The sequence below is a fragment of the Endocarpon pusillum genome, assembly GCF_000464535.1.
Source record: "Endocarpon pusillum Z07020 unplaced genomic scaffold scaffold3643, whole genome shotgun sequence".
NCBI lineage: Eukaryota > Fungi > Ascomycota > Eurotiomycetes > Verrucariales > Verrucariaceae > Endocarpon > Endocarpon pusillum.
The window spans coordinates 100,980-119,936 of record NW_006916345.1 but is presented as its reverse complement, the minus strand read 5'-3'; the positions used below and the strand labels follow the sequence as shown (position 1 = coordinate 119,936).

General features: G+C 50.4%; 8 protein-coding genes across 8 annotated transcripts in view; 5 read left to right on the top strand and 3 right to left on the bottom strand.

Moving 5' to 3' along the window:
• Positions 1 to 480: 480 nt before the first annotated feature.
• On the bottom strand, positions 481 to 1,826 carry EPUS_03469 (Sphingolipid long chain base-responsive protein PIL1; the record flags this gene model as incomplete). The annotated part of the gene is made up of 3 exons (XM_007804826.1): positions 481 to 1,326; positions 1,387 to 1,520; positions 1,709 to 1,826. 3 exons carry the CDS (start codon positions 1,824 to 1,826, stop codon positions 481 to 483), a joined length of 1,098 nt encoding a protein of 365 aa, XP_007803017.1.
• Positions 1,827 to 2,868: 1,042 nt separating this feature from the next.
• On the bottom strand, positions 2,869 to 6,958 carry EPUS_03468 (uncharacterized protein; the record flags this gene model as incomplete). Its single annotated transcript, XM_007804825.1, has 2 exons — positions 2,869 to 6,678; positions 6,728 to 6,958. The coding sequence occupies 2 exons, from the start codon at positions 6,956 to 6,958 to the stop codon at positions 2,869 to 2,871; spliced, it is 4,041 nt and encodes a 1,346-aa protein (XP_007803016.1).
• A 348-nt stretch (positions 6,959 to 7,306) lies between these two features.
• EPUS_03467 (40S ribosomal protein S11) lies at positions 7,307 to 8,036 on the top strand (the record flags this gene model as incomplete). Its single annotated transcript, XM_007804824.1, has 3 exons — positions 7,307 to 7,487; positions 7,614 to 7,852; positions 7,968 to 8,036. 3 exons carry the CDS (start codon positions 7,307 to 7,309, stop codon positions 8,034 to 8,036), a joined length of 489 nt encoding a protein of 162 aa, XP_007803015.1.
• Positions 8,037 to 8,258: 222 nt separating this feature from the next.
• Positions 8,259 to 10,718, bottom strand: EPUS_03466 (uncharacterized protein; the record flags this gene model as incomplete). Its single annotated transcript, XM_007804823.1, has 4 exons — positions 8,259 to 8,465; positions 8,527 to 9,533; positions 9,581 to 10,595; positions 10,644 to 10,718. 4 exons carry the CDS (start codon positions 10,716 to 10,718, stop codon positions 8,259 to 8,261), a joined length of 2,304 nt encoding a protein of 767 aa, XP_007803014.1.
• Positions 10,719 to 12,261: 1,543 nt separating this feature from the next.
• EPUS_03465 (uncharacterized protein) lies at positions 12,262 to 14,103 on the top strand (the record flags this gene model as incomplete). Its single annotated transcript, XM_007804822.1, has 1 exon — positions 12,262 to 14,103. The coding sequence occupies one exon, from the start codon at positions 12,262 to 12,264 to the stop codon at positions 14,101 to 14,103; it is 1,842 nt and encodes a 613-aa protein (XP_007803013.1).
• Positions 14,104 to 14,418: 315 nt separating this feature from the next.
• Positions 14,419 to 15,108, top strand: EPUS_03464 (uncharacterized protein; the record flags this gene model as incomplete). The annotated part of the gene is made up of 1 exon (XM_007804821.1): positions 14,419 to 15,108. One exon carries the CDS (start codon positions 14,419 to 14,421, stop codon positions 15,106 to 15,108), a length of 690 nt encoding a protein of 229 aa, XP_007803012.1.
• Positions 15,109 to 16,487: 1,379 nt separating this feature from the next.
• On the top strand, positions 16,488 to 17,919 carry EPUS_03463 (uncharacterized protein; the record flags this gene model as incomplete). Its single annotated transcript, XM_007804820.1, has 2 exons — positions 16,488 to 17,373; positions 17,429 to 17,919. The coding sequence occupies 2 exons, from the start codon at positions 16,488 to 16,490 to the stop codon at positions 17,917 to 17,919; spliced, it is 1,377 nt and encodes a 458-aa protein (XP_007803011.1).
• Positions 17,920 to 18,603: 684 nt separating this feature from the next.
• Positions 18,604 to 18,957, top strand: part of EPUS_03462 (uncharacterized protein) — a gene marked incomplete at both ends in the record, with an annotated part of 888 nt that continues 534 nt past the window's right edge. Inside the window, one exon of the mRNA XM_007804819.1 lies at positions 18,604 to 18,929. Within this exon, the coding sequence (XP_007803010.1) occupies positions 18,604 to 18,929 (326 nt within the window). The remainder of the gene's footprint in view (positions 18,930 to 18,957) is intronic.

Here is an 18,957-nt window from a genome sequence, read left to right as displayed (position 1 = left end):
AGAAGGCCTTCTAAACAGAAATACGTGCCGTCTCTGTCGCTTGTACTAGGCAGGTATGTGTGTCATCGAGGTCAAAACAGGGGGCGCCTTGCAAGGTTTTTTGAAACGAAGTTAGTTGGGGAGAAAAAAGAGAACTGGTCGATCGGTCAGTCGGTTGGTGTGTGTGCCTGTCTGTCTTGTCCAAGAACCAATCAGTCATTCATTAATTACTATACTGCTATGAAGTAGCTTCGATAATTCACCACGTCCATACTCATCGTGACGTATCAAGACATCGAAATGGATCCGACCAACCAGACGGGACGGGACCGGACGGAGAACGTAAATACGTAGAGCAGCTTCGGTGCGCAAAGACGCCATGTCAGAAATGACTCCAGCCTACTTACCCCTGACTCTCCAAAGTGTGGCTGGCGCCTTTGCGTCTCCTCTTGTCCCTCCCATGTCTCCCGTCCGCTGTCAACTCAGAGCGCTCTTGCATTCTCACGCAGTGACGGCGTCATGTGCGCTTCTCTCGCCCTCCCTCTCCCTCCCCCTCCCCTCGCCATTGACGTTGGCCTCCTCCGCCTCCTCTTCCTCTTCGTCTTCATACTCCTCCTCCTCCTGACCCTCATGGGCACCACGATGCTCACCCGCCGGAACCCAGGAGTCGCGATCACTCTTCATTGGCTGATCCTGGTTCGCGAGATCGACGCCCTGTCCCTCACGGTGTTTCGCTGCGTTGGCCTTCCTCCTCTGAGAAAGGGTGCGGGCACGGGTCGAGAGTTTCGAGCTGACGCTGGCGTGGGAGCTGACCCAGTTGGTGAGGGCGTCCTCGCAGTCTTGGATGATGGCTTTGGAGGCTTCGTAGCCGTCGTAGGCGTTGCGGGTCTCGCCAGGGGTGACGGGGGTGTCGTCAACGAGTTCGAGGAGGTGCTTTCCATAACCTGCGATGATGGCTAGCTTTTCGCAGTGCTCGCGCATCGCGTCGAATTGGTACGTGAATGCCGCCTTCAGCTTCTCGCGTGTGATGTTGCTCAATTGGGCTTCGGCGACGAGGGATTCGGCTTCGGCGCGCACGAGTTCTTGTTCCAGCACCACGATGCGGGGGCTGTTGGGTTCTTTGTACTTGAGCTGGGCGATTTGATCGGTGATTTTCTGTTTGCGGTCGCGCGAGGGCTGCACCGAGGCTTCGATGTTGCGGATCGATTTGATGGTGACGCGGTATTGGTCGTAGCGGTCGACGAATTGGTCTTCTAGCTCGCCAATTTCGTAGATCAGGACGCCGAGTTTGTCGGTTACGTCGCTGACGTCATCGTCACAAGCTTCGCCCCAGATGGAGAGTTGTTGCTGTAGGGGGATGTTAGGGCAGGGAGGTATGGACGTGTTGTGGGAGTGAGGCATGCTTACAGCTACTTCCATTCTTTCACGTCCGACGAGTTCCATGCTGCGCATGACATTCTTTTCCATTTTGACAAGCTGAGAGAGCTTCTTCGCAAGATCAGGGCCGAAAGCGCCAGCAGCTTGTCTGCGGAAAACATGGCCTGGGCAAAGAAGGTGTCAGCGGGAGCATCTTTGGTCATTCATGAATGATCGATTTATAGCAGAGCATTGAGCCTGTAACCCTGAAAATTCTTTGTGATCCAGTCGCAAGGCAGATTTTATTTGGGTTGCTGGGGAAGCGTTCTTTGCAAAGTATTCGATAAGTATTCGAAAATGTGATGACACTCACCAACAGGGCTTCTTCCGAATAGTCGTCCCGCTTTGGTAGAGGAGCTTGGTGGAGGTGGATTCTCGATCTGTGATGCTGTAGGAGCGCGCGACTGGCGCATAGAATATGTTCGATGCATTTTGAAGTATGGAGGTCGCTACCTCTCGAAGTGTACGGTGACGATTAGTTGTGGTATGGATGGCAAGGTGGGTTGCGCGGGGTGCCGCTGCTGCTTCGGCGCAGGATAGCAAGGTAGTTGAGAGGTTGCGGCGCTAGATGCTGTTGACTGTTGAAAATGCTGTGAGATACGTAGTAGTGAAATGATACTGCGAAGTGCAGCTTAATCAGTTAATCAGTGGATTGTGTGGATAAAAGCTGGGGTTAGAGCAGGAATGATAGCAGGTTATGGGGGCTGGGCGCGTAAAGTGAAACTAGAGAGTGACGTCGTTGCTGCCAGTGATGCCGAATCCCTACGAGGGGCGAGGGGCCTCCCAGTCACCATGAATAACACCTTCCATGCCAAGACGTGTTGCTTTTTCCTTGGATGGCCATCTTCGATGCTCCCGGTCGCGGATTTCTGCAGAGGAAGAACTCACCAACTGCTTTCGTAGCCTTATCCAGTGGGAAGAAGGATGCAAGAGTTACGCGCCTTCCAATCAAATGGTGGAATGGTCGCCCCAAGCAACACTCAGTACCCCCCCTGACATCATACCAGCCACGCTACGTCATGCATGGCAATGGGAGAATAGTACGTAGTTATGGCCATCTTCACCTCACCTAAGGCAAAGACTTGGTATCTTAGCCACAGAGTCATGGCTATGGCGGTTACGTGCATGAAAGCTGGTGGCTTGGTCGAAACTCTAGTTAGACCCTTCCATGTATTGCATGCCGCGGACCGTGGAGGTGTCTGGGAGAGCATCATTTTGCCGTGGTGCAGGACAGCCATATGGAGGCAATGCTTAACGTCCAGTAATGAAATCCACAACTGAGAAAGACAGACAGTTGAACAGACCAGAGACTGTAGATAGGCTGGGCGTATTCACTTTATCACTCATAAACGCTATCCATTAGCTTCATGACTTAGGCAGGATCTTCGTGAGGTTGTAAACCTCAAGGAGCACTCCGTATACCAATTACACATATGCAACCACATAGATTCAATAGAAAAGACAACCTCTCACTCAAGGCGATCTCCTCAACGCACCCGGTCGTCTCCCTGGCCGGGGCGGTGTCTTGCTGGCAGACATCAACAGCATCTCTTCCTCCTCTTGCCTGCGCATCTCTTCCTGCTGTCTAAGCACATCTTCTGCCTCTTGCCTGCGAACCTCATCTTGCCTCGCTGCCGCCTCCTCCATCACCTCCTCAATCGGCACCGGTCTCTTGAGCTCCTTCTTCGATCCCAGCGCTGCAGCTGGAGCAGCGTCCATTTGCGGTGCAGTCGAGGCTGGAATTGATGCAGGCTCGGACTTGGGCGTGGGCTTGCACGCGGCCTTTTTTTCATGCTGAGGCCCTCCGTTCGTCTCCTTTTTCTGCAGATTAACCCATTCCTCTAGTCCTCGAACAGCAGCAACCCACGCCCCATCACCAACTTCCTTCGACCTGGCCTGCTTGTTGAGAGCCTCCCGGACTTTGGATGTTTTGCCACCTGACAATAAACCAGCAACTGGGCCATACCTCGACGTGGCTTCTACCACGATGCTGGAAGATAAAGTGCTATCAGTTGTTGTGTTGGCAGTAAGCGTAAACTGCACATCAATCCGACATCGATCTGGTAGCATGAGCATGCATTTGGCTCCAAGCTTCTCATCGCTTAGGATGGCAACATTGGTAATGCCTGCGTTCTCGAGCAAACGAATCTCTTCAGACACTTTGATTGCAAGATCCCACCCCGTACTGACAAGACTCAGCAACGTTTTCGACGAAACTGAGCCCTTAGGCAAGACTGCAAGCCCATGCAATTGCCCTTGAAGGAATTGCAGGAAGAAACGCTGTGGCGTGGTGAGATCTGTTGGAGTCATCGTGTTCACTTCGACCGGCGCATAGGTTAGACTGATAGGAGCTGAAGGCCCTGAATCTGATTTGGATCTCCTCGATCTTCGTCGTCCATTCCGCTCTGACAAGCTTCGCTGAAACACCCCCGGGTAGAAGAACAGTCGTAATGCATTGCGGTACCGTAAAGTAAGAGCTGGGCCAAAATCAACGCCGCCCTCTTCGACCTCATGCTCTGCGGTGACCAACATCCAGCCAGTCCCCTGCTCTATCCTCTTGACTTGCTCTTTCAACTTTCTTACATCTTCGGCCTTCCAGCCACGGCATTCATCTTGAACCCTTTCAGCTTCGGCTATCTGACTCTGAAATTCGCTTTTTAGCTCATCAGCCGCTGTGAGAGCTTCTGCTTTGTCGGCCATCTGCTGCTGGAGCTGGCTGAGGAGGTCCATCTTGTGAGCGACTTCAAGGTCAGCGGATTCCAGCTGACTGCGGGCGTTGTTGAGTGATTCATGGTCAATGCTTTCAAAATCCACTGCTCGTTGTTGAAGCATTCCCGCCTCCTGCTCGAGCTCGGCAAAATGCTTGACCAATGCAGGAACAATTCGATCTAATATTGCTTCTTGCTGTGTCAGCAATTGTGCGTCTTCCTCCATACCACTTTTGATGTCATATAATCCGCCACGAAGACCCTCTACAAGCTGCCGTCTCCATGCGTACCAGCTTTCTTTGCTCTGAAGCCGAGCATTAGCTTTGCCATTGCGGAATTGATTTTCCATAACGGTTTTCACATCCGCTCGAGCATCAACGTACTCACGAAACAACGCTGGCTGTTCTTCCATTGTATCGCGCTCGATTGCTCCGATAACTTTGCGGCCAGTCGATATATAGGATTTCAGTTCACGAGTGGCATGCTGATACAGTTCCAGAAGTGGAAGAGTTGTTGCTGCTGCAGCAAAGCATGCCCCAGAAGAGGTGGATGAGCCATCCAGCGGAAGCTGAGAAGGTTTTCCAGGAGCCAGGGTGTGACGACGTTTAGTAGTGGAGAGCTCCATGAAGTGAATATTGGCCATGCTGAGAAACTCCTGAAGAGAAATCCTTTCAACTTCCTGTTCTTGCTTATCTTTTAGAACCGAAACATCATTCGAATCGATAACCACAGACATTTCCTTGATTTGCTGTTCCTGGATATCGCTTGGAGTTGGGGCGGTGACGGGTTCGACTATAGGAGGAGTATTCACAATCTGCGGCTTCTGGTCGTCCCATAGAACAGACACAGCTTTCTGCTCAACAGCAAGTGCCATGTTCACTTTGTCATCTTCCTGATATGGGCGTGGAACTGAGCTAAAATCCGGCTGCTCATTAGACGACCTTCTTCCACCTCCCTGTTCCCGGTCATGAGGTAGGACCGAAATGTTGGTGGCTTCAACAACAGCTAAAGCCTTCTCAATCTCCTGCTCCTGGTTGTCATGTAGAACTGCAATACTGACGGGCTCCATACTGCTGTCTACTCTGTTCGTATCAACTTGCTTCTTGAAAGCAGGAGAGAACGGATTGATGTTTTCTTGATCCTGCAAAGCACTATGATCTAGTACTGGTGCTTTTGGGTTAGACTTAGCCCAAGGTTGGAAGGCCGTGGTTATGGTACTATCAGCAAGCTCCATAGCAACATCACCACTGCTTCCGTCATCTTTGATGCTTCGAGTGTCAACGTTTACCTGTACTTTTGGAGCACCATGAGCCCATGGTTGGAATGCAGTGGTAACTGTCCCTTCAGCGATCTCCATTGAAAGGTCGTCATGGTTTTCATCGTCCTCAATGGTTTGACTGCCTGCTCTAGTTGCTATAGGGGCAACACCATTGACCCACGGTTGGAAGGCAGCAGTTATTGTGCCATCCGCAAGCTCCATGGATAGTTCTTCACTGCTTTCTGGGTTCTCAACATCCACAGGGCCAGCTTCTGCTTGTATCTGCGGGACACCATGGACCCAAGGCTGGAAAGCACTCGTGATCGTCCCTTCAGCAAGCTCCATAGAGAGGTCGTCACCCTTTTCGTCGTACTCGATACCTCGCGTGCCAGCTTCCGCTGCCGCTCGCCGAAGCCTATCGTCAAGACTCGAGGCTGTGCTTGAGCTTGACAGGACCGACCGCACAGTTTCCTGAGTCGCATCGTCCATGCTCATTGCAGCGTCTCCGTCTTCGTCCGATGATGAATGAATACTGTCTTCAATATGGACAGGGCTACTGTCTCCAACCGCTGAGCTTCCACTATAAGTACTAGCAGGAGACGAGAGGTTCTCATTCCCTGCCTCCGAAGGCGTATCAGACATGCCTGAGCTACGGCGGCGATTGTGTTTTTGATGCATATCACGTTGGTTTGCTGGAGAAGCCTTTACAAGAGGTTGTTTTACTTGTTCCGGCGGCGTTGATGGTGGTTCATTCTGGTCGGATTCCGGTGCGAGAATTTGCTCACTCTTGTTAGGTGTCTGTGCAGCGGTCATGGTTGACCGCCTTCTTGTAGAATTGGATGCCGAAGAAGTTGTTGAGTCCTCCACCATCTCAATCACATTCCAGGTATGTAACGTAGCTTCTGGCGCAAACGACACACGGCGATTTGCCATACTCTTTCTTCGAGCAGCTCTCTGGTCAAGAATCGCCTGCTTTTGCGCCTTTCTCAATTCCTCTGCCTGTTTCTCTCTGTTGGCTGCTTCCGGCTCTTCTCCTGGGTCCATCGGTGTTCGAGCACCATCTGGAGTAGGTACAATCTTGATAGGGCTAAAGGGATCCTGAACATTTTCTGCTCCAGTGATTGTGGTGACTGCTCTGCTAGATACAGGGGTAGAGAAGTCGATTAACAGCTGCTCGGCGCCATTTGGTTTTGGTGATTTCCTTGCGCTGCGGCCTACGCTGCGTTTGCGATGTTCGTCAAAAGGTGGAATAGCTTTGGGAGGCGTCAAAGGCACTGGAGGCTTTAGGATCGACTTGATCTGTGGCGCTGGGGATGCCTGAAGCCTCGTTAGCTTTGGGAAGGCACTCCAGCATTGAACCCTTCACCTTTGTTGTATTGCCTGCACTTTCTTTCAATGCTTCCAACCCACCAGGTCCAAGGCTCTTGCTGCGCGACTTCTTTCTGTCGGCGTTTGAATCAGCAAGTTTGCGTTTCCGTATAGAGCCCAGGTCAGCGGTCGCGTTCTCTTTGTCATATTCATGGTCTTTTGAGGGGCTGAGATGGGCAATGGATTGTCGCGACTTTGGGCGAGGAGGCCTTGAAGCTGATGGATCCATGTTGTGCCTTAACACTTGCCTCCTATCTCTGCTTGGTAAAGCAGACCGGGTGTCGCAAACCTATATACGCTAGTCACGATGAATGTATCATCATTGCTGCGGTTCCGTGACCGTTGAATGGTGCAGGCGATAGGGTATCGAGTATTGGTTATCCCAAGTTCGCGTCACGCCAAGACTGTAAACAAACCTCGAAGCCCTAACGAAATGAGGCTAACCACGTCGAACCTAGCGAGCTTTCCAATATATGCACACATTTGCCCAACCACCAAAACTTTTAGCATTCCGACACCGACGAATTCAACAGCTACCTTGAAATTGGAACCACAATTTGTCCGTTCAGTCGCAAACATGGCGACCGAATTGACAGTTCAGTCGGAACGAGCCTTCCAGAAGCAACCTCACATCTTCCTCAACAGCAAATCGAAAGCCGCGAAGAGCAAGAAGATTGGAAAGGGTGGACGAAGATGGTACAAGGATATCGGTCTCGGCTTCAAGACGCCAAAGGAGGCAATCACTGGTTCATATATTGGTATGAGGCCTTTGGGGTGTCCAGAAATTGAGGGGCACCATATCGTGGTTTTGCCGAATGAAACTGCAACGGTGTCAGGCAGGAAATTTGGAAAGGAAGCAATTTACTAATTATTGTACTGTCTAGACAAGAAGTGTCCCTTCACCGGCATGGTCTCGATCCGAGGACGAATCCTTACCGGCAAAGTCGTATCTACAAAAATGCATCGAACCCTCATCATCCGTCGAGAATATCTCCACTTTATCCCTAAATACGCTCGATACGAGAAGAGACATTCAAACCTTGCTGCGCACGTCAGCCCAGCATTCCGTGTGGAGGATGGAGATACAGTTACCGTTGGACAGTGTAGACCGCTGAGCAAGACGGTGAGTCTCGATAGATGTTCAGATATTCGCGGGCAGGGTCTTGTTATAACTTGCTAGAGGGGACCAGATTGCGTTTGCAAGCATGACAACATGGCTAATTTTGCTCCTGCTATAGGTACGATTCAACGTTATCAAGGTGCTGCCAAAGACAGGCAAAGCCGTGAAGCAGTTTAGCAAATTTTGAGCTTGGGTAGTTGAGGGGTAAGGAGTGACGATTGGTGGTGACAAGGAAGTGCCATGGCGAATTGTTCTCCTTACGAAGATGTGCTTCAAGTAGAAAATCGAATGGCATGACGTCTGCTCCATAACGTCTTCACAAGAGGTAGCTCGATCACTCACTAGAACAACTCTTGAAGCCAATTTCCTTATTTTGGTGACCGCTCTCAAAGCACCAGTTACTTCCGATCTAGCTTTCCGGATGTTCGACGGTGTCCCTGGAATCTGCACAATCGAATCTGCACCCACCAGTCTCTGGCTCTTCCCGCTTCTTTTCCTTCTTTGGTCTATGGAAAATTTGCCTTTCACGTTCTTGATGCTTTCTCGATGCCATCACACACTTCTTCTTCTTCTTCTTCTTCTTCTTCTTCTTCTTCTTCTTCTTCTTCTTCTTCTTCTTCTCCCGTCAATTGCGCACACCACTCCTAACCTTACTTCTCGATCGTACGTGATCCCACAATCTCAAGTTCCACACTATCATCATCGTTGTCTGAACAAAGATCAATAACAACAAGGTCTTCATCCAAAACATTCTCTGGCGACTTCTCCCTTGCACTATATTCTTCTTCTCGGGATACTTGAGCTTCTGACGGTAATTGTGTAGTGGTTGATCTGCGACCAAAAGATCCAACTGTGGAGCACTCTTCAGCTTTGGCAAGAAGTTCTGTAGTGAAGGTATCGAGGGCAGATCGTTCAGTTGCTGCTGGTGATACATCTCTGCTGTTTGATTCCTCCCAATCTGTTGCTGGGCTGGGGATAGTAGGTCTTGGGAAGGTGAACAGAGACGAGCTCCTAGGTCGTGCGAAGCGGGCTGTCGTAGTTCTCTGTTGAGATTCGGCTCGAGGTCGAGTAGAAGCGTCACGGTTTCTAAAACTATTCGCAATCACAGTTCGGTTGGTGGAACCAGGAATGCCTTCATGAGGACTACCAGAGTCCCACAGAAAAGAGGCTAGCTCTGCATGTAGCTGAGCATCGATCAGCTCTTGCTCTTGTTCTGGGCTTACGCCCTGCAGCTGACTGGTGTGCTCGCCCATGATAGTACTGCGCACACCGGATATTTTCACAACATCTCTGTTGCCAGCTCTTGCAGCATCTTCAACATCAAGCAGGTTGTCAGGATTGTCTTTGGCGTACATTATTCCATTCATGTATGCTTCATAGCCTTGATCGAACCGTCGCCGCCTCCAACCACGAAATGCCCAGGACTCTACAATGTTGTCCCCAACGTCCTTCCAACACTCGGCCGGAACCCGAAGATAGTTCATAAGTGAGCCCACGGCAACTCCAGAGTCCCAAGTCATGTCCGCTGGGGACTCGCTCATCTTGAACGAAAGTATACGAGCCGTTGGAGCAGACCGAACAAGATCGAGCTGCAGGATTTGCGCTAAGAGTGGTATGCGCTTCTCGTAGTAATTGAAATCTCTGATGTTAATGGTCGCGATGATGGCTTCCTTCTCAATTTTGCCTACACATGGATGAGAACCTCCAGGGTCAACTAGGGCGACGACTTACCATACACAAGCCATTCTCCGCCGCCTGTATATGTGCCTTTCCGGCCCAAAGTGAGATTAAAGTGTCTCACGAGATCGGGGGAAGCTTTTATAGCTTCATATTTTCCCCATTTCCGGCCGGTTACGTCCTTCAATTTCTGTAGATCCACGATCGTTATGCAAGGATTTGTTTCCACACCGGCTTTGAGCGCACGGAAAAGACATGGTCGTAAACTCTCCCTGAATGATATGAATGGTGAAGGCAGCTTGTGTGGGATCAGGTGATTTGTCACTGCCTCCAACGCCCACTCTGGAGGAGGTATCTCCTGGGGTTGGTCAAGGAATTTTCCAGCTACTAGCTCTGTTTCTGTATTGAGGCCTTGACTTCTATCGTTGTACCATCGGAAAACCAGGCTGGGAAGGTCCTGGGACTTGGTTGTAGCTTTTCTTGGAGTCGTTGTAACTCGTCTAGCGTTAGTGGCTATTCTCTTTGCAGAAGACCTCTCGCTCAAAACTCCAGGTGTATTAACGCCAGATTGAAGCGACATGGGGGTCAAAAGCTGGCCGTGGCCTTGTCTACTTGGGGTCACTGGAGAAGTGTCTATGCTGGGGGATCTTCTTCGCCTGTTTCGAGGGCTTTGCAGATTGCTTTCCGAATCGTCGTCAGAAGAAATGATGTCTCCGAGCACGCCTCGAAGTTCTTGGATCTTCCTCCCTCGCTTGCCTAAGCGTTTCCCATGCGGTTTCAAGCTGTCAACCTCCTCTGTTCGAAGGTGCAAACTGATGCCCAAAGCGAGCGCAGCATCTTCAATGGCGTCGCGGCCATCGCGGAATGTCTTGCGTGCCTCAGCAATGCTGGGATTCAAGACAACCTTTTGCCAGACGTCGTAGCCTGAGGCGCCTTGCTTTATATTCAGTAGTTGCCCTCGCACAGTTGAAGTAGGCATGCCAGCGTCAAAACCTTCAGCACTAAGCTCCTTAGCAAGTATATGGTTCAGGATGCGCGTGATGTCATCTATGTTGTTACCATAGAGCTTCTACTGTATCGTTAGTATCATGCGTTGACTCCTACCATGATGTCTTACAGAGAAGAGGCAAAGCAAATGCCGATGTCCGACCAACCACTTGTGCCGTGGCTTCTGTTCATTGGTGGACTCCATTTGATAAAAATGGGTAGTCAAAACTTGGGTAGGGCCTTCTGATATGCTCGAAAACCCTCACTGTTGGACAAGTAAAATGATTGAGCGCGATCGCTGACAAGTTTACAGGACAAAGCGAGCAGCGCACAAACAAGTCGAACTCAGAATCGGAGTTGAGTTGAGAGTGTTCGAAGGGTAAAAAGCAGGTGAGCAAAGTTTGAGTAAACGGAATGGGGTCCTGCGACGGTGACGATCTCAAATCGAAGCTCGTTGCGGTGTTCAAGCCCATACACATGACTACATTTAGCCGAGGACGACGAATCGTACCAGACTTGCGAGCGGACGAGCGGTTCTGAGAAGAGGTACAACACGAACTTATGAGAACTAGAATTAGTAGCAACGTCACAAGACACCACTCTCGGGGGCTGTACGCTTCAGCTCGCTGATGCTGGTCGAGTTCTTGATACCTTGATTTCTAGGGCGATCAACTGTATATGATTAAGCAAGCAGGCAAGGATATAGACGGGTGAGGATTCTTTCTGCCGACTTCGATGTGCCATCAATTCGGAGCAAATAAAGCCTGGAGAGGATTTTTGCAATGGACAATAAGAAAGCATGATTGGCACAAAGCGAGACACGGCGCATACATTCATCCTTCAATACCGTGAACCATGATAGTAGTTACCTTTGTACCTGAGGCCTCAGCCCTGGATGTCCTTTCCCTTGAGGGCAACCGACAGCTCCAACTTCTCGGCTTAACTTATCCTAGAGCCGTAGCAGCTTTGCTGGTTTGGGGGGGGGAGAGAATGGATGCTGGAGTGTGCACTGATTGTGCTCGTTCAATACCTACTCCAGCCATAATCTTGAGACCACAGCCATTGTTGATACAAAGCGACAAGCCAGTGGGAGAGCATCTTGGCCAATGATGCAGGTGGAAGCTCGCGACTCACACGAACAATCAATTGATGGCATCTGGATTTATGAAGGACGATTCGAGGAAGTTCTGGGCTCCACTCTCCACAAAATCGTCAACGGGCTAGCTGATTGCACCGCTGACAGTTCCGTATGTCTTTGTCTTTGTCGTACTTCATGTCTAGTCAAATAGATGACTCAGAATATTGCATTACGAGTAGAAGGTGAATTGATAGGGAACTCAAGAAGCTAGGTATGTGTACAAACCTCAGCACGACGACGCTAGGTACCCGGCTTTAACCCGGCATTCAAGTAAGGGCCACCCTTAGTGTAGAGGGCAGGACAATGGTCCGGAGGTCCCAAAAGAATTGGTGTAAGACGACTAGTCTAGCAGATGTATCACACCCACTTGCGAGGTACTGTACGATGGCTATGGATCGACGGTAGTTGAAGAAGTGAAGGTTCACCACATCTGCATAAAGCCAGCAACGATGTACTGAAATCTGAGTGAGCTCAGTGCATCAATCACAATTTCTGTTGTATCTGATCCCAAGCGTGACCCCCATGTCCAGCGTCGGCGACCTGTTCCTAATTAGTTGATATCTTCAACACTGCCTACTATAAGGGGTTCGTGTCAGCAAGGCCCATTGCGATGGCAGATCAAGATCTAGCGGCAGAGGAGAAAGAATCCGCCTCCACTGTGCCTCAGAAACGTGTTCTACCTGCTCGAGAACGGCGTGAATCCGCTGCGAAAAGACGAGCATCATCTCCGATCACGGCACTGAAGTCGTCCTCCACCCCCAAAAAGCCTACACCATCGAAGTCAACTCCCAAGACAGTGCCGACCAAGTACAATAAGCGAAAAGTGGTATTAGAGATTACACCAACACGGCACACTTCAACTCCTGTTGTTGAAGAAGGCCTTCCGGCGAAGATTACGGACAGCAGACCTTTACCGACGTCATATCAACCGCCACCGCTGATGCTGTCTGCGAGGGAATACCAAAACATCGCCGAGTCGGCTGTTCTTGCAGCATCTTTACATCGCTCGCGGCTGAGATGGCTTGCAGAAGGTATCTTCGAGAAGTACTGGACCAAGCCTTCGAAAAAGAAGGGCACGGAGGGACTTGTGAACAATCCAGATCTGAAGACAATGCATAGGCTTGGATCAAGCGCAATAATCATTGGGCCGCATACATTTGAGGCGACAATATACACTGTTAGAGACAACCCTACCTATCGCCATCCAAACCAATACCCTCAACGGCCTGTGGCTCCACAGCCCGGCTTTCAGAACTACCTTCCAGCAGGAACTCAAAACCCCAATCTGCAGGCTCGTCCTGTAACAAACTATGCGGGCCAGGTCCCACAGGTCGAGGTGAAGCAGGAGAAGCCGGTGGCCGGAGCGACTATCAAACCTCCTACGCAATCTCCAAAAGTATCTGGAAATGCTCGGCCCCAGGCTTCAGCTCCACCTGCTTCTCAGTCAGCGTCAGCACAATCAGGCCCTGACCCAGTAATCCGAATGCTGGCTACTCGAGCTGCAACCAACCCGGATCTCAAAGCACTTATGAAAGTCGTTGCTTCTTCCAAGGCTACTCCTGAGCAGTTGAAACTTTTTCAGAGTCACATTGACGAGCTGAACGTGATGATTCGTCAGCAGCAAGAAGTGGAGAAATCCCCGAGAGAACCTCAAAATAGCCACGCTGATCAAAGCTTGCCAAAACCAACACAGCTAGATGGTCCTGGTGATGATATACCTCAAACAAGTCACCCTCCGCACGATGGCAAGCAAAGACCTTTACCCTATCCCACCCATCCACAGCGTTCTGGGGCTCTTCACCAAACTCAGCAACGTCCAGCTCCAAAGATTGGTCCACTGGGCCCTCCCCTCAACGCGCCGCCCTATCCGCATTATCTTCCACCACAGCAGAAAGTGCCCGCTCCTGAACCACGCGTCAAAGCCATTGTTCTAGAGTTTACCTCTCCCGCATCATCAACAGTGCCGGCATCGCAAGACCGTTATCTGTTTCCTGAGTATGCGGTGTTGGATACACCCTTAAGTGGGCAGGGCTTAGAAATGGTCTGCAGCTTTTTCGTAGTGCGGAAAGGTTTTGACCTTCTAGCTATGCAGTCTTCAGAAGGGACCTCCACCGGCACACCTCTGGGCGGGCTCATAAGGTGGAAACCGAATGAAGAGTACTTCCAACCAGTCACAATGACAATGAAGACATCACAGCATCGAATATTGGAGACTATTGCCAGGGCTGCAAGACCGTTAGGCGAGGTTCAAAACAAGATGAAGGAGATCATGCATAGTAAAACCAGGGTTAAAGATGAGTGGCTCGTGATGAGGCTGCCGAGAGAGAAAGGAACGTCTGCGGAGGGTGCAGGTGGTCGCGACCGAGGGTTTGTGGATAGCGCAGTAGAGATCGAGGAAGATGGAGCAAGCGGAGATGAAGACGATGAGCTAAAGGCCTTCTATGGTATCTGAAGGGGTAGCTATGAGCTTGCTATTGAGATGCCAATCTGGACGGCTTCGGGCAAGAGCAGCCTTGAGCTGTGGCATTGATACTGCCTTCTCGGGAGTCGAGAACAACATAATTTACCTTTGCCGATCCCAGTTGAATTTTCTTCATCAGCAATCGTCTTGTTCATCACACATCTTGTACACGCAGCATTCATTGAACCAGAGCGCCACACACTGTTCACCAGTATTTGAGGAGTCTTTTTCCAAACATTCTTTCAACTCGTGAATCCGAATCAGTCAAAACTATCAGAACTCGTGCCAGAGCACACAATTGTCTAAATGGCGTCAACTGGTCCCTTTTCGGTGCAATGCCGCGATCGAGTCCCTTTTGCCAGCACCTTCTGGTTCAATTTCGAAACCTCGGTGGCCATATTTGTCATCAGCGCGTTCGCAATTCCAGGTGTTCTTGTTCTCAGCAACCTCATCAACTCTTCTCCAAACGACCGATCTTCATCAGCACCAACATGCAATGGTCCAGATTCCAATGCAGCCATCCCACCTCATTGCCACCCTGCTCTCACACCCGCTCCCCACATGCCCGGCAAGAAGAAAGTACCTGTATCACGGATCCTGACGCTGGTCAAATGGATGTGCTCCACAACTTTGCTGGGCGTTGCGAGCTTTCTCCTCACTTTCCAAATTCTTATGGCTCTGTTCACAGGCTACTGCCTTCACGGACTCGTCTATACAACTGATCTGGTCTTTGTTTGCGTCATCGCTGCTATAGGAAGTGTCATTGTTGCTGTAGGCTTCATAGCATGGCTTTTCACCACTGTGGCGCTTGCCAATGATTTTATAGCCTGGTGCCTCGACCTCAAGCGCTGCAAGATAGGGCGGGTCCAGGACTCAGCCTTAGCAGATGTCAGAGACACAAGTTCACCACAGGAGCTGCCGAGGACGGGCTCGGAGGTCATCCGCCACCAACGTGTTGAGCCTCCAACTACCACGCTACCGCCGTATATGGTATGAAGGCATAGAACATGCTCGCAGATGCTTTGCTGGAATATATCTGAAACCACCCGCTTCACACCACCCCTCCGAGGCCTCAAAAACTTCGCAGTCTTGACTTACAAGTCACTAGACAGGTCATCATTATGTATATTGTTATACATGGGGCCCCTAAGTATGGGGAATTGTGTTGGTGGTAATGGGCTTGAGTATTCAGCCGTTGCTATTTTTGATCACTGTAGCCTGCTTCAGTGACTAAACAAGCGGAGGATCAATGGATGGGCTGCATCTTGCTTTATACATAGTCCGAATCCCGCCAACAAGAAAACGTGCTGAGACTCCTTCTCCTTGCTACTCTTCGTACTCTGCATGGTTTCTTCTCTTACCCTTCATTGTCTCTACTGCCGGAAGCACTGGTCTTGAGGTCGTTTAACCTTGTGCAAAGCACTTTTAAACGGTTCACCGATCCACCAATGGACCGTGAAGCCTTGTTAATTGGCTGATCACTCAGCAATCCTCCCTCCGTCAGCTTGGCCGCAGACACTTTTGTAGTAGTTCCTTGTTGAGCGGGACAGAAAGACTCTGCTGACCTTTATACCTCCGTCCGGCCAGCATCAGCGTATCTCTGGCAAAAAGATCTAATTCAAGGCAGGTATCGAGCTCATTTTTCGTAGAAGATCAAGCTGACTGCATCACCTTCATGCACTGGTATTTCATTATGTTGTCAACAGGAGTGAAGACCCGTTTCTTTCTCCAGCACCTTCGGAATGTGCTCATGCCATAGAGCGGCGATCTCGTCAAATTTGTGGACTTTAGGCGTCAAGATGGCTATTACGTAGACGTCGGAGAATATTAATCATATTATTGTGGCTGTTTTTCGTCAGGAGGATATCTTGTAAGACCAGTATATGCTGGTGAGATGGGATTCCAAGACGGGTAGGGTTGATATATGCATGTAACTGCATAAGTGAAGGAAAAGAAGGGAAAGAAAAGGGATATTGAGTGGAATTAACTGCACGTCACGGAGTATAGCTGTTTGTACTCCGTATATCCGGTCCAGTTTAGCAATTAGCCATAAGGGCGACTTAATCCACAGACCTGGACTAGTAGCAATAATGAGATGAGGTAGAAGTTAAGAGGCTGATTACTGTAGTGCACCCACATGTTTTACGCGTTGTACAAGTGATCTTTAGGCACCAGAGCCTAAATTATTTAGTGTAGGCGCCACCCCTTCCCCAAGCTTTTGTGGAGAAATAATATTGCTTCTCCAAATCAACAACCAGACGCGAAAACTGACTTACCATCTACTCATACACTCTCTACGCCACTTCAATTTTACTAACGCACTAAATAGAGCTTGAGTTGATCTATTCCCAACCCAAAACCCACAGAACGACGCCATGCCTCCAAAAAAGCGCGGTCGCCCAGCTGGCACATCCTCTGCAGCTCCACAACGCCCCACAAAGCGCGTTCGCGTCGGCGAAACTTCGATCATAGGCACACAAGATTCCACTGAGCTTACCGACTCGGGACGTCCAAGACGCAGCTCGGCTGGCGAACCAGACTACAGTACTAGACGTGCTAAAGCTCCAAATAATGTCTCGGCGGCAAGCTCAAAGACCGCTCCTGCTGCTCAAGCTAATGTGAAGAAGAGAAGAAAAGGTGCAGCAAAATTATTTGGCAAGCGTAGAGTATCAGCTATGGCACAGCCAGAGGTAGAGACCAATGAAGCTCCAAAACGTGGACGTGGCAGACCAAAGAAAGCCACTTCTGAAACAACCGTCGAAGAGAAGCCTACAACGCCCAAGAAAGCCGTTGGGAGACCTAAAAAGGCCGTGGGCAGACCAGCCAAGGGTGTCGGAAGACCAAAGAAGAATGCCCCAGCCAAGTCAAGCAATGGTCCTGTTGCCAAGCAGAAGGGTCGTGAGACGACGGCCAACCACGAAGAGGAGGTGTTTGATGATGAGGTAGAAGACTCTGAGGGTCTTCCCAATGGCACGTCCAACGATGTCGACGAGGAGGAGGAAACCGAATCAGACCGTCAGTACTGGCTTATGAAAGCAGAACCAGATTCGAGGCTTGAGAATGGAGTGGATGTCAAATTCAGCATTGACGACCTTAGAGCCAAAGGAGGGCCTGAGGCTTGGGATGGAGTCCGTAGCCTCCAAGCAAGAAACAATTTACGAGCGATGCGTAAAGGGGATCACGCCTTCTTCTACCATTCAAACTGCAAAGTTCCAGGCATCGTCGGAGTCATGGAGATTGTTGGGGAGCACGAAGTCGATGGTAAGTGTCATTCCTCTTGCCTTTATCGTGGCATTTACTGATGTTCTGTGATTAGAAATGGCCTTCGACCCTAGACATCCTTATTATGATGCGAAGTCAACACGTGAGAACCCCAAGTGGGATATCGTCTACGTCCAATACGTTCGCAAGTTTGCCGACATTGTCAAGCTGTCAGAGCTCAAAACGTATGCTGAACCCGGTGGAGCCCTAGCGAAGATGCAGATGCTCAAGCAAGCACGGTTGAGCGTTTCTGCTGTTACACCAAAGGAATGGAAGTTCATTCTCGACCTGGCAGGCGAAGATCTGGATGAGGACGACTCGGAACAGGCTGAAGACACTTTGGTTGAGAATGCTAACGGGGCGAACAAGATGAAAGCAGGAAATCTGGTTCATGGCGGCGCAGAAGAAGGCGATGACGAGGGAGTCGATGACGAGGGAGTCGATGATGAGGAGAATGTTGATGGTGACGACGACGGGAACGATGATGGCAATGGCGAGGATGGCGCTGAAGGAGTCAATGGGGACGATGATGAAGAGGATAAGTGATTCGACATGCACTGAAGCCCCTACCGCTGATTCAGAGGCTTGATATTGTGCTTCCTTACATCACTCAGGCAGATGAGATTCCTTTCGTCAACGGGGTGCTAGTGGAGAGAGTGGAGAGCCTCGAGCTCCAATTCTTCTCCATCGTGCGTGCTGCACATGCTGCTGTTCTTTAGCGGGACTTATCAAAACTGTCTCATAAAAAAGACCAGATGCTGGGTAGCAAATAGGCTTGAAATTCAAGGTCCCTTTCCGATAAGAACAGCTGAGCTCTCAGTAAAGATTGTTTATCGTCGGTGGAACGCTGGTCAATGGACAACCTTTCAACTTGTACAAACGGCAAGCCATCGTCGACTTTCATTATGTAGTAATCGAAGTCAGGGGTTTTGTCTTGGCACCACTAATCTTGGCAGGGGCATATTTCCATCTTGCGGGCGGTGTGAACGTCAATGACTTGCAAATATTGTTTTCTATAGGACACGAGCATCGTGAAATGGCTGCAAGTTAGACGTCTTCCACTTTCCCGGACTACCATCCAAAAGGCTTCCAGCAAACACCACAAAGCAAGACAAATCTTATGCTAGACAAAGCTGTGCACGACCATCCATATCCCAAGAGCTGCGCAGCCACTCTCCGCTGTATTTCTTCTCTTCCCATTTCTCCATCCTATCGCACAGCATATACACCATGATCGATGCAGACGCGCAACAAGAAAACCCTCCCTACCGGAATAACCACTCCACTCCCGCAACCCATACACCCCCACCCGACTCCCTCATCTCCCCCACCGCATCCCTGGACTACTGGTCCCGCACCCCGGCCTCAATCACCGGCATGCTGGGCGGCTACCCGCAGATCAGCCTGACCGACCTGCGCGGCTCGCGCAGCTTCCTGACCAAGCTGCGGCGCGGACCCAGCGGGTCCTTTACGCCGTCGTCGCACAAACGCCTCAAGCTGGGTGTCGACTGTGGTGCGGGGATCGGGCGGGTGACGGATGGGTTCCTGAGACACGTGTGCGAGCGGGTGGATGTGGTGGAGCCG